We start from the raw sequence: 10,366 nt of genomic DNA, 5'->3' as shown, positions 1-10,366 counted from the left end.
CACTCACAGCCGTCATCCTCCACCCGAGTCGAGGGAACGAAGGGGAAGTTCTGACGCCGTCGTAATCCGGAGGGGTAAAGTTATCCGTGAAAGGGAGGAAACTCTGCACCACGTACATGCACGTCGCAAGTTGATCGCGCTTCCTCTACCATCCACCACCACTTACCACGGAGGGTTGCAAAGGTGTTGTAAAAATAGTCGACTCGTACGTTCATCGTGGATATTTTAGGAATTACGTTGATCGCCGCTCCTTATTTTTATCGGCCACTTTCTGCGCCGTTGTAACGTTTGATTTGTGCATTAACCAGAGCCAGGGGATGGGGTGATAATGAATAGGCTTGGGCATATTTATGTAGAAACGTATTTTTATGAAGGATGATGCAAATCGATGAGCAATTAGCTTTAAGGTCAATCGATAGGGACGATCTTGGTTTAGAATGTATATATATATATGTAGTATGTAGTTACGTTTCTCGTAATATTAATGTCGGCTCGTTTAATTATTTTTGGCATATTTCTTTTAATACCGTTTAACCGTATGGAACGTATTTAAACATGGGTATATCAGAGGCGAGTAAGCGTTACAAAGGTAAGTAAAGAGGAATAAGATCTTTGCAGAGATTCGCTTCACTTAATAAATACGATACTGTACTTTGAATATGTAGTACACACCCCCGCTCGATAATCTTAGGAGAGTTATATTTACTTGAAAAGTAGAAAATATCAAATGATCGTTAAAAGTTACGAAGAATATAAATAATTTAGCGTGCTGCTTTACACGACTGTGGAAACGGTTTATGTATAAGGTATTAATGTATTAACGAGTTTTAAAAATGTTTGTAAAAGAGAGTTTATAAGCTAGACGAAATATCAAAATTTCATTAAGAATGTCCTATTGAATTTTTATAAACATGTCCTATAACTTGCAAGAGGAGTATATTTTTGTATACTATACGCATTCTATGCGATGAAATTTATTGTCTTGAAAGTTTCCGTACACGATCATAAAAATCCTCGATTTAATAACGAGATTAGTCGTATACTAACATGACATCGATTAGAGTGATTACATCGTTTCAACGATGTCATCGGCTCTTTCCGTTCCCTAAGTACATTAACGTCAATGGGATTCCGTTCCTGTGAATCGATTTTACAATGAACTCGATGCAAATAACACCTGCCACGTGCGTGCATATTTGCTTTCCGCGAGGCGGAGGTAGAAATTGGAGAGATTGAAAATTTATGGCAAATGATTTTATCTCACGATTATTTACGTCCGATAAAATCAAACCGTTCGAATCTCACCCTGGCGAATGATGGAGGCTGCGAGTCAACCACTCGATCTTCCTGTTTGCTGAATGCTGTAGCCCGTTTCGCTGACTCGATCGCGATAAATAATTTGAAGGAAAAAAAGTGTAACGCCGAACGAACGTTACGACTTAATATCGAATGCTTTATGCTTCATTAAAATATTTTTATGGCCCTGCAATGCAACTATTGGAACGGGATCGCGACTCGTGGGCGGGAAACGTACGCGTGTAACTTGCTGTTTCAAGCCCACTGCACAATGAAAAGCAGAAAAAAAAGACGGTTACTATCCGACTTTCTACCATTTACGTCACAAGTGAATCTCGTGAAAGAAATCGAACGCGAGTATGTATTTCGGTTCTTGTCCAGGGCATAGGATTCAGTCGTATTGTTTCAAAATCGTGAAAAAATACAAATATTAATAAAACGTTTGGAAATACGAGAACGTAAATACTTTTTATCTTTTAGTTCAATCGCGTTATGCAGTTTCACGTGCTTTATTATTATCAGCCATTCCATGATGATATTTCACTTGCGATTGTTAAGAATATCAATTCCATATCCCAAAAAGTGACTCTTTCAACATACGCGACAGAGAAAGTGATTCTAATATACCTTATATTTTACAGGTAGTCAGAAGTTGTCAAGTATCTCTATGTGTGCGTACATGTTCGTGTGTTTACCGAACCTACCCAGCTGACGTCTGTTCATTCACTTTGCTCATCCATTCATAAAATGCAGTGGAGTATCGCGCATGCGCGCATTATCGCTCCTTTTTATCGCTGCAATTTTATACCTTATCGATAGCCGAAAAGATTGTTTCGATTTTTCAACAACATCTTTCAACAACATCTTTTATCTGAGAATTTCGAAGGAATATGTTTATCTAGAAAAATATCACTTCCTTTTCGATCAATCTCTAGTGAAAAGTTCATTTATACGCCAATAGATAGCAGAAGTAGTTTCGGTTCCATTTAACGCGAACCGTGTATAAATTTAATTTTATTTCTCATATAAAAATACAATTGCTGATACTTTTTTCTCTTATTTTTATGGACAATCGTCTGAAATATATAGAATTATTATGAATTGTTATAGAGTGATAAATGAAATTATCTTAAATTATCAACAGTTGATAAAAACTTTTCTATAGAAATCAATAGATAACAATTTTTTTCGATCGTTGAGGATAATTCGTTAAAAGCACAAGTGTCCGAAAATAATATACAAATTTGTTTTCCATATGTACATGTGTGTGAATTTTTAAATATTCAACACTTATAATGTTATATTTTGTCATTAACTAGGAACAGAATAGACGTGATATCAAACGGAACTTTGTGTGTCAGATTGTGAAATACCCACGCGTCAGAAAATTAGAGTGTTTTTCACACCCTCTACGATTTCTTACGGCGAACATGGAAATTATCACAAACAACTCATCAGTTATTATATTATCGACGAAGTACAGAATAGTTTTAACGTTTATGACGGTGGCCTACCGATATCTTGCTGTTTTATCGATATAGTTACTAACAATCCAGAATAGTATTTAGCAGTCAATGTATATGAACGTAAGCCCTATTATTACCCCTGATATCAGCAACCATCGAAAGGAAAGTTGCTCCTCCACGTAGACCAACCTCTCCCCTAAAGCGAAGACAGCATATAAAAAGGCCTTGTATCACTGAACCTCGCATCTTTATTTTTTCTTTACGAAATCTCCTCGAATTTCCGCGGTTCGAACAATATATAAATACCTTTCTTTTTGAGCTGATATTGACATTGTAACTGAACACGTAAATTGGATTTTTGATAGTATGCAATGAAATAATTCTTTTTAAAGTATTGTAGAAGTATAAAATTATACTTTCGTCTACCGTTACATGTAAAATAACCTGTTCTGTTATTTAAAATTTCATAGGAAAAATTAATTTGAATTTAAACCATTCTGATATTGAATCGATAATATCGCATGTGATACGAAACTTGTAAGGGGCTTAGGTGACTCCCAAAACGTGAAACAAGAAGAGGCATTAAATTGTCAGATCTATCATATTGTAATCATATCGCAACTGCATGTATGTTCGATCGAGTCGCATCGTCGCGTGTCACGGTGTACTATAGTACTATCGCATCGACAAGTAACGCGTGGAACGATTTGTTACTTGTCCGTAATGTTAATCGGGTTAAGCTTCTTATGATATTCGTAGTAATGTCATTAATAACAATGTGAATGCACCATGTTAATGGCAGGAACAAAATTGCTTTGTTTCTACCCAATTATTGTTCTCTTCAACATCGGGATATTGAATAGTATTGGAGGTTAGTAATTAGGTTATAAATAAAAATGTTACTTGATAACGATTTGTAATTAAACAATTTTTCCTATGGCATTCTATTATGGCACCCCTACAGGTTCTTACATCAATACAAGTATTGGTTCGGATGTGTTTTTTGAAATTATATATCCACCGGAATTGGAATATACATATAAATTAAGGCCCGCGAAAGATTTTGGAGCACCATTTGTAAGTATTATAAATATTTTAGAATTGATCAAAATATTACAAATATTGCAATATATATTTACAGAATGCAAGTTTTTTGGAGGAAGGAATCCCTTTAGTTCCAAATGACCCTCCTCATGGCTGTCAAGTAGCAAAAAATGCCAAAGAATTAAAAGGTAGAATTGCATTAGTTGAGAGAGGAGACTGTAGTTTCTTTGCTAAAAGTATAATGGCTGAAGAAGCTGGGGCGAAAGCTGTAATCATAGCGGATTATCACTCATCCTCTTTTGATGGATCACTAGCCAATTCTATATGGGCTGACTATTATTATATAGACATGATACGCGACGATACTATTCCTTCAACAAAGACAGTAAACATTCCTGCTGGATTTTTGCGCGGTATGAACGGCAAAATGATCCGGCAAACTCTAAAACGATTGAATCAACCATTTGCCTTAATTAATATCCCAGTAAACTTAACCTCTTTTCACCGACGCCGTTCGTTGTTTTGGTGATTATCAATAGGATTTTTCATTGATTTTCATATAATGAAACAAACGTATTGATTTACAAAGAATTAGAGTTTCAAAAGTACTAAAAAATATAGGATTACTTGTAATCAAAGTAATTATATGAACAATTTATTGTGCATTGTACTTGTAAAAGTTAAGAAATGCAATCTTATACAATTTATTAATTATTTTATAAGAGATTTAGTTTCTCTCTCTAGCCACTTGAGTGCTTGAGCATTTTCTGGCCCTTGTAATAGAGGTTTTAGAGTATTCAAACATTTTGTATGATAATTATTTAGATATTGAATCTGAAAAAAGATTTACAATCAATTATCTTAAGGCGATTGATATACAGAAAATAAATCGAATCTATACCTCATTATCTGTTAATAAGGATACATCAAGTAGCTTAGTCTGTATAGGCACCAGTGTAACAGTTTCAAATGTAAGAAAGCCACGATTCTTGTGATTGTAGGGTGTGTTTGCCTTTACTACTAATTCTATATTTTCCAATCTAATGCCAAATTTCTCATCCTCATAGTATCCTGGTTCTAATAATTTTACCACATTTAATGACATTATTAGAATATACATATATACGTGTAATGACAAACAATACTTTAACTTTGTACCATTTGATAGAAACATCCCAGGTTGTAAACCTGGATCATCAGGATATGGTTTCCAAGAAATACCAATTGGTCCTTCGTGAACATTTAGATACGAACCTATTCCATGTCCGGTACCGTGAAGATAATTAAGACTGTAATTGTACATTTAGGTATAAATAAATAATATTTTCCATTTTATAAGCAAAATAGGTATATTTACCCAACACTCCATAAATTTTCCCGAGCAAGCGTATCGAGATAATTTCCCTGTATCATTAAAGGAAAAATGGTCGATGAAAGGCGACATTGTCCTTTAAATACTCTTGTAAAACATTCGCGCTCGAAACTCGTTGGATTACCAAAGTGCAATGTTCTTGTAACATCTGTGGTACCATCTCGATATTGTGCACCAGAATCGCAAAGATAAATTTCTTTGTCTGTAATTGGCACATTTGTTTTTGATGTTGGTAGATAATGAATTATTGCTCCATGTGGCCCAACTGAAGATATTGTAGGAAAACTGAGCCCAATAAAATGTTCCTGCTCCCTTTTGGGTAACATACATTATATATGTATAATAGAGAGAACTGTAATTTTTATATCAAAATTTTGTAATGTTGCATGCAAATTCTCTTACTGTCTAAATTTTTCAAGTTGAGTCGCTCCAGATATTTCTGTGATAGTATTTTCCTTATTCTTAACCTGATCTTCCAACCAAGCGAAGTATTTTATGAGTGCAACTGAATCTCGTACGTGCGCCGCTTTCATTCCTTCTATTTCAGTATTATTTTTTATTGCTTTCATAACGCTTATCGGGGTAATTTTTGTATGCTTTTTTGCTTCTCCACAGTCAGCATGTAAAGCATAACTAGAACCATTACTTATCCATATTTTGTCATCATTTGCATATGAACTTGCAATCTTTCTCAAAAAATCATGTATATCTCCATACGGATGATAAACTGCATTTACTTCTTCATTAATTAATTGTTGCTGAGCTTCCTCTGCAAGTTTGTTTTTATCAATGAATAAGTGTAAATCGTCTAATGTAAGAATGATATATGCAAAGAAAACAGGGTTGTAAGGTATATCAGATCCTCTTAAATTTAGAATGTATGCTACTTCGTCTAAAGCTGAGATTACAAGTACTTTCACATTGTTTTTGTTCATTACTTCTCTACACATTTTCACTTTTTTTCCTGCACTACATCCAGAAAATTGCAATGGCTGAGGTAAAACAACATTAGTTGTAGGTGCAGGTTGTTCATCACCCCAAACTTTGTCAATTAAATTTTCCTCAAGAGGCATCAAACAATGACCAGCAGCAGCTAAACTGGTATGTAATACTGCCCATTCTGTGTAACTTATTAAATTAGGATCAGCCCCAATAGTAGACTTGGGAGGTAGATTAGAAATTAACCATGCAGCTCTGGTTGGAGTATCTAATAAACCTTCTTTCATTAAAGTCCATACCTCTGGTGGATCGAATTCTGCTAAAGCTTGCATATAGTATCTTCCATCAGTCCACAGTATAGCTTTATTTTGTGTAATAATTGCAGTTCCAAAAGAACCAGTGAAACCACTTATGAAACGAATCCTTTTATCATACTCTCTTAAATATTCTGATTGATGTGCATCATCTGAACTTACAACTAAGGCTTGAATACCTTTCCCTTTAAGACCACCTATTTGAACAGCTTCCATTAATTTTCGAAGCTTAGCTAATTTAGTAACACCACTTCTTTGTGCCATATTGATGTTTATACTATAACAAGTTTTTATCAATATATGATGTACTGAAACAAAATAATATTATTTAATTAATATAAATGTAAATCTCTTAAATTATTATGTGTGTATTTAAATTAATATGATGCAATTAAAAATAAAATTTAATATACTTACGACTGTTATATGTATTGTATACACAGTGAATGTTACTTAATTTGTCCCATGTATTTCGAATAATAACAATGTCACCTTGTCTTATCGTAACAAGATAATCTTATCAAACATTTTACAAAAATATCAAACAATTGTATTCTTATTCCTTATTATGAATATAAAATATAAATTGAATACTGCATATATCGATGTTTCAAGTTTGAAAGTATGACGTTTTAAGTATCGACTATTATGTTTAGTACGAGGTTAGAAACGATATGATTCCCTTCAGGATTCAGTAAAGTACAAAAATAAATATTTGTCGGTAAACAATACCGATTTAATACATAATTCTTTTACTCCTATCTTTAGAATAAATTTAGCATTTTTTATTCTTATAATTTAAAATAAAACTGTATTAGATATCGTAAATTTTGTGGTGTTATCGTAACAATAACTTACTTGATAATTCATAAAGTAAAATTTCCATTATCAGCTTATCAGTATATAGTCTAATGATCAAAAATTAAAAAGTCATTTTCTCCAATTTTTACAATTTCAGTAATAATTCATTGGAATACATATGCATTAAGATGTTAAATTAAAAAAATGTATAGAAAACATATGACTACTTGTTTATATTAATTGAAAAAGTTGTTAGCTTATAAAAGAACAGTATTATATTTATATACAAAATATAACATCACAACAATGTAAGTATATTTGCATGTTTATGTGTTAATATTACAATTTACTGCAAACTTGTGATCTTTTCTAGCATGTTGTATCTAACAAGGTATTGCATATCAACGATAACAAGAAACGGTATAACAAAATTTCTACCAATTAAACAAAATCTATATACATATACTCCAAAATCAACAGTTACAAATTCAACCCTTACTCTTATAAGAAGGAATGTCATTTTGCATAAGGTGCTACATATTAATTTTATAAATTTAACGTACAAATAATAATAATAATAATAATAATAATAATAATAATATAACTTTAAGTAATTTTTGTGCGATATTATCATAGGATTTACTTAAAAATGGTGGCATCATAGCAAAAGGTTTCTCAACAAAATCAGCTGAAAAATCAAATAAAACTGTAGGCAAATGGCTCTTAACTTGCAGTGGCATGGTTTTCGTAGCTGTTGTTCTAGGTATAATCTTTTACTGTTTTTTTTACTACTGTGCTTGTACTATTATAAAAGCAATTGTAGATAAGACCTATGGAAAATAGTTTTAATAATAGTTATAAAAAAAATACTTTTAAAAGTATACTATTTATAGCAAATTAATATATATGTGTAATATACCAATATATGAATATATAAACCTTTATAAAGTATGATATGTAAATAAAGAAATTGAAAGAAAAAACCATAATTACTCGTCCTTCCTTATTTTTATGCAGGGGGTATAACAAGACTTACAGAGTCAGGTTTATCTATGGTTACTTGGAAATTACTTGGTGAAAAAATGCCTACTACTGAAATTCAATGGCATGCAGAATTTGAACGTTACAAACAATTTCCTGAATATAAAATGTAAGATCTTTATAGTATAAAATAATTGTATAATACATCAAACTATATATATTTTATACAAATTTCTTTATAGCAATAATCAAAATATGACGTTGGAAGAATTTAAACGTATTTGGTGGATGGAATATTTACATAGAATGTGGGGACGTTTGATAGGTGCTGTATTCATAATTCCAGCAACTTATTTCTGGACGAAAGGTATGCTAACACCAGGCATGAAGATCAGGGTAGCTGTTTTGGGTTCGTTAATTGGCTTACAAGGACTTATGGGCTGGTACATGGTTAAATCGGGTTTGGAAGATCGTTTCGTGGAACCATCAGATGTACCACGCGTCTCACAATATCGCTTGGCTGCTCATTTAGGAATGGCATTTATTATATATACAGGATTTTTGTACAATGCTCTAAATTATTTAGTTCCTGCTCAGAAATTAAATCTTGATCATTCAAATGTTGATATTAGTAATCTGAAGTCGAAGCTAAAGAGATTCAGAATGTTAGTTCACTCGACAAAGGGACTGGTCTTTTTTACTGCTTTGTCGGGAGCTTTCGTTGCAGGGATGGATGCAGGTCTTATTTATAATACATTTCCGAAAATGGCAAATAAGTGGATACCGGATGATGTATTCACGTTATCACCTCTACTAAAAAATTTTACGGAAAATCCAACTACTGTACAATTCGATCATAGAATATTGGTATGTTTTGGGCATAATAGCCAAATTAATATACGGTACTATAAATTTTCTCTTTTTTTACAGGGTATCACAACTTTATCATTAATAACTTACATTGCAATTGCATCTCGTAAATATAAACTTCCTGGTAATGCAAAAAAAGCTATTGTAGCTGTGCTCTGTGCTGGCTATTTGCAAGTACTACTAGGAATTTCAACATTAGTACATCATGTGCCCTTACCATTAGCTGCATCTCATCAATCTGGCAGTCTTATTGTTTTAAGTACAATGATATGGTTGACTCATGAATTGAAATATTTAAAATATGTCTTAAAATAAATTTATAATATTATACAACATTTTATTATTTTATACAGCTTGAAAATTAACAAAAAAATACTACAATAATTTCTCAACATTATGCTTTATTTGACAATGTGTTAAGTTATAATCAATAATAATCAATATTCATGAAAATTAATTTACATGTGTTTGTTTTAAAGTAATGTATCTATTACGATGAAATTTTAAGCATTTTTATATTACTGAAAATATATTTTTAATTTCATGTTTAAAAAAAAACGAATAAATACCTTTTTAAAAATAATATTAAACAAGTATCTGTAACAGTTTTTGGATCGTAGTTGACAAATCTGACTACACTCGATTATATCTCTAACATGTAAATTAAAAAAATTCATTACTAACATCAACTGTTCTTCCTTATGCTTAGCATATATCAAATATTTAATGATGTTAGTACTGGCACCTAATTTCAAAAAACCAGCTTTGGTAAGTAATATTATTTTGTTCAATTAGTTTAAAAAATGTGTAAACCCTGCTTAATCAATAATTGCTATCTAATTGTAATAATAATTTTCATTAACATTCCAAAGTTTCTTTTTTAAATGTTTTATAACTTCTGATTAGCAATACAGTGGATTCAGCTTTATTTTTATTGGCAGTTGTTCTACCTCATCTCCAATCAGTCATTCTTTGATTTTTTGTATTTTTCACTTAAAACGTCTTATATTGGTCCAACATAGCATTATTAATATTAAGCAGTAGCAATATTTAATAGACGTTTTGAATTGCACTTTCGTTATTATAACGCTTTTTATTTACACTTGTCATATTTTCACTTTACTATATGACAATTGCGCCACATCACATATTTCTGTTTAATATTATACAGACATGAGTATTAACGGAAAATGTATATTATCATTCATACAAATACAAATTATATCACTTAAAAAACGCAACATTTATATTAAAATCTTTATACGAACATGTGTGAAAAATAT

At 31.7% G+C, this 10,366-nt stretch overlaps 3 protein-coding genes across 7 annotated transcripts; 2 read left to right on the top strand and 1 right to left on the bottom strand.

Moving 5' to 3' along the window:
* Positions 1-3,237: 3,237 nt before the first annotated feature.
* On the top strand, positions 3,238-4,802 carry LOC100749533 (PRADC1-like protein). The gene is made up of 3 exons (XM_012387092.3): positions 3,238-3,634; positions 3,725-3,839; positions 3,904-4,802. The coding sequence occupies exons 1-3, from the start codon at positions 3,552-3,554 to the stop codon at positions 4,333-4,335; spliced, it is 630 nt and encodes a 209-aa protein (XP_012242515.3). The 5' UTR covers positions 3,238-3,551; the 3' UTR covers positions 4,336-4,802.
* On the bottom strand, positions 4,446-7,117 carry LOC100749414 (xaa-Pro aminopeptidase ApepP). 2 transcript variants are annotated; one of them, XM_012387086.2, is made up of 6 exons: positions 6,849-7,117; positions 5,581-6,739; positions 5,164-5,490; positions 4,965-5,095; positions 4,708-4,883; positions 4,446-4,640 (listed from the first exon to the last, which is right to left on the bottom strand). In XM_012387086.2, the coding sequence occupies exons 2-6, from the start codon at positions 6,693-6,695 to the stop codon at positions 4,518-4,520; spliced, it is 1,872 nt and encodes a 623-aa protein (XP_012242509.1). In that variant the 5' UTR covers positions 6,696-6,739; positions 6,849-7,117; the 3' UTR covers positions 4,446-4,517. The 2 variants fall into 2 exon arrangements, with proteins under 2 accessions (XP_012242509.1, XP_024224252.1); XM_024368484.1 differs by having other exon boundaries at positions 4,708-5,095.
* On the top strand, positions 6,893-9,433 carry LOC100749887 (cytochrome c oxidase assembly protein COX15 homolog). Of its 4 annotated transcripts, none has more exons than XM_033321448.1 (7): positions 6,893-7,093; positions 7,390-7,540; positions 7,606-7,762; positions 7,869-7,995; positions 8,250-8,382; positions 8,456-9,080; positions 9,144-9,398. In XM_033321448.1, the coding sequence occupies exons 3-7, from the start codon at positions 7,607-7,609 to the stop codon at positions 9,396-9,398; spliced, it is 1,296 nt and encodes a 431-aa protein (XP_033177339.1). In that variant the 5' UTR covers positions 6,893-7,093; positions 7,390-7,540; position 7,606. The 4 variants fall into 4 exon arrangements, with proteins under 4 accessions (XP_033177339.1, XP_033177338.1, XP_012242511.1 ...); XM_033321447.1 differs by having other exon boundaries at positions 7,027-7,152; XM_012387088.2 differs by lacking the exon at positions 6,893-7,093 and adding an exon at positions 7,137-7,304.
* The last annotated feature ends 933 nt before the right edge of the window (positions 9,434-10,366 follow it).

This window comes from Bombus impatiens, unplaced genomic scaffold, assembly GCF_000188095.3.
Source record: "Bombus impatiens unplaced genomic scaffold, BIMP_2.2 scf_0452, whole genome shotgun sequence".
Lineage (NCBI taxonomy): Eukaryota > Metazoa > Arthropoda > Insecta > Hymenoptera > Apidae > Bombus > Bombus impatiens.
This window is presented reverse-complemented; position numbering and strand designations above follow the sequence as displayed.

What these genes read in the sequence shown, in the direction of transcription:
- LOC100749533 (XM_012387092.3), top strand. Translation starts at nt 3,552, where the DNA reads ATGTTAATGGCAGGAACAAAATTGCTTTGTTTCTACCCAATTATTGTT. An exon ending in ATATTGAATAGTATTGGAGG is followed by an intron (nt 3,635 to 3,724) that starts TTAGTAATTAGG and finishes TGGCACCCCTAC; the next exon opens with AGGTTCTTACATCAATACAA. An exon ending in AAGATTTTGGAGCACCATTT is followed by an intron (nt 3,840 to 3,903) that starts GTAAGTATTATA and finishes ATATATTTACAG; the next exon opens with AATGCAAGTTTTTTGGAGGA.
- LOC100749414 (XM_024368484.1), bottom strand. Translation starts at nt 6,695, where the DNA reads ATGGCACAAAGAAGTGGTGTTACTAAATTAGCTAAGCTTCGAAAATTA. An exon ending in GAAAATTTATGGAGTGTTGG is followed by an intron (nt 5,096 to 5,163) that starts GTAAATATACCT and finishes GTACAATTACAG; the next exon opens with TCTTAATTATCTTCACGGTA. An exon ending in CCTTATTAACAGATAATGAG is followed by an intron (nt 4,641 to 4,707) that starts GTATAGATTCGA and finishes ATCTTTTTTCAG; the next exon opens with ATTCAATATCTAAATAATTA.
- LOC100749887 (XM_024368485.2), top strand. Translation starts at nt 7,607, where the DNA reads ATGTTGTATCTAACAAGGTATTGCATATCAACGATAACAAGAAACGGT. An exon ending in GGAATGTCATTTTGCATAAG is followed by an intron (nt 7,763 to 7,868) that starts GTGCTACATATT and finishes ATATTATCATAG; the next exon opens with GATTTACTTAAAAATGGTGG. An exon ending in AATTCGATCATAGAATATTG is followed by an intron (nt 9,081 to 9,143) that starts GTATGTTTTGGG and finishes CTTTTTTTACAG; the next exon opens with GGTATCACAACTTTATCATT.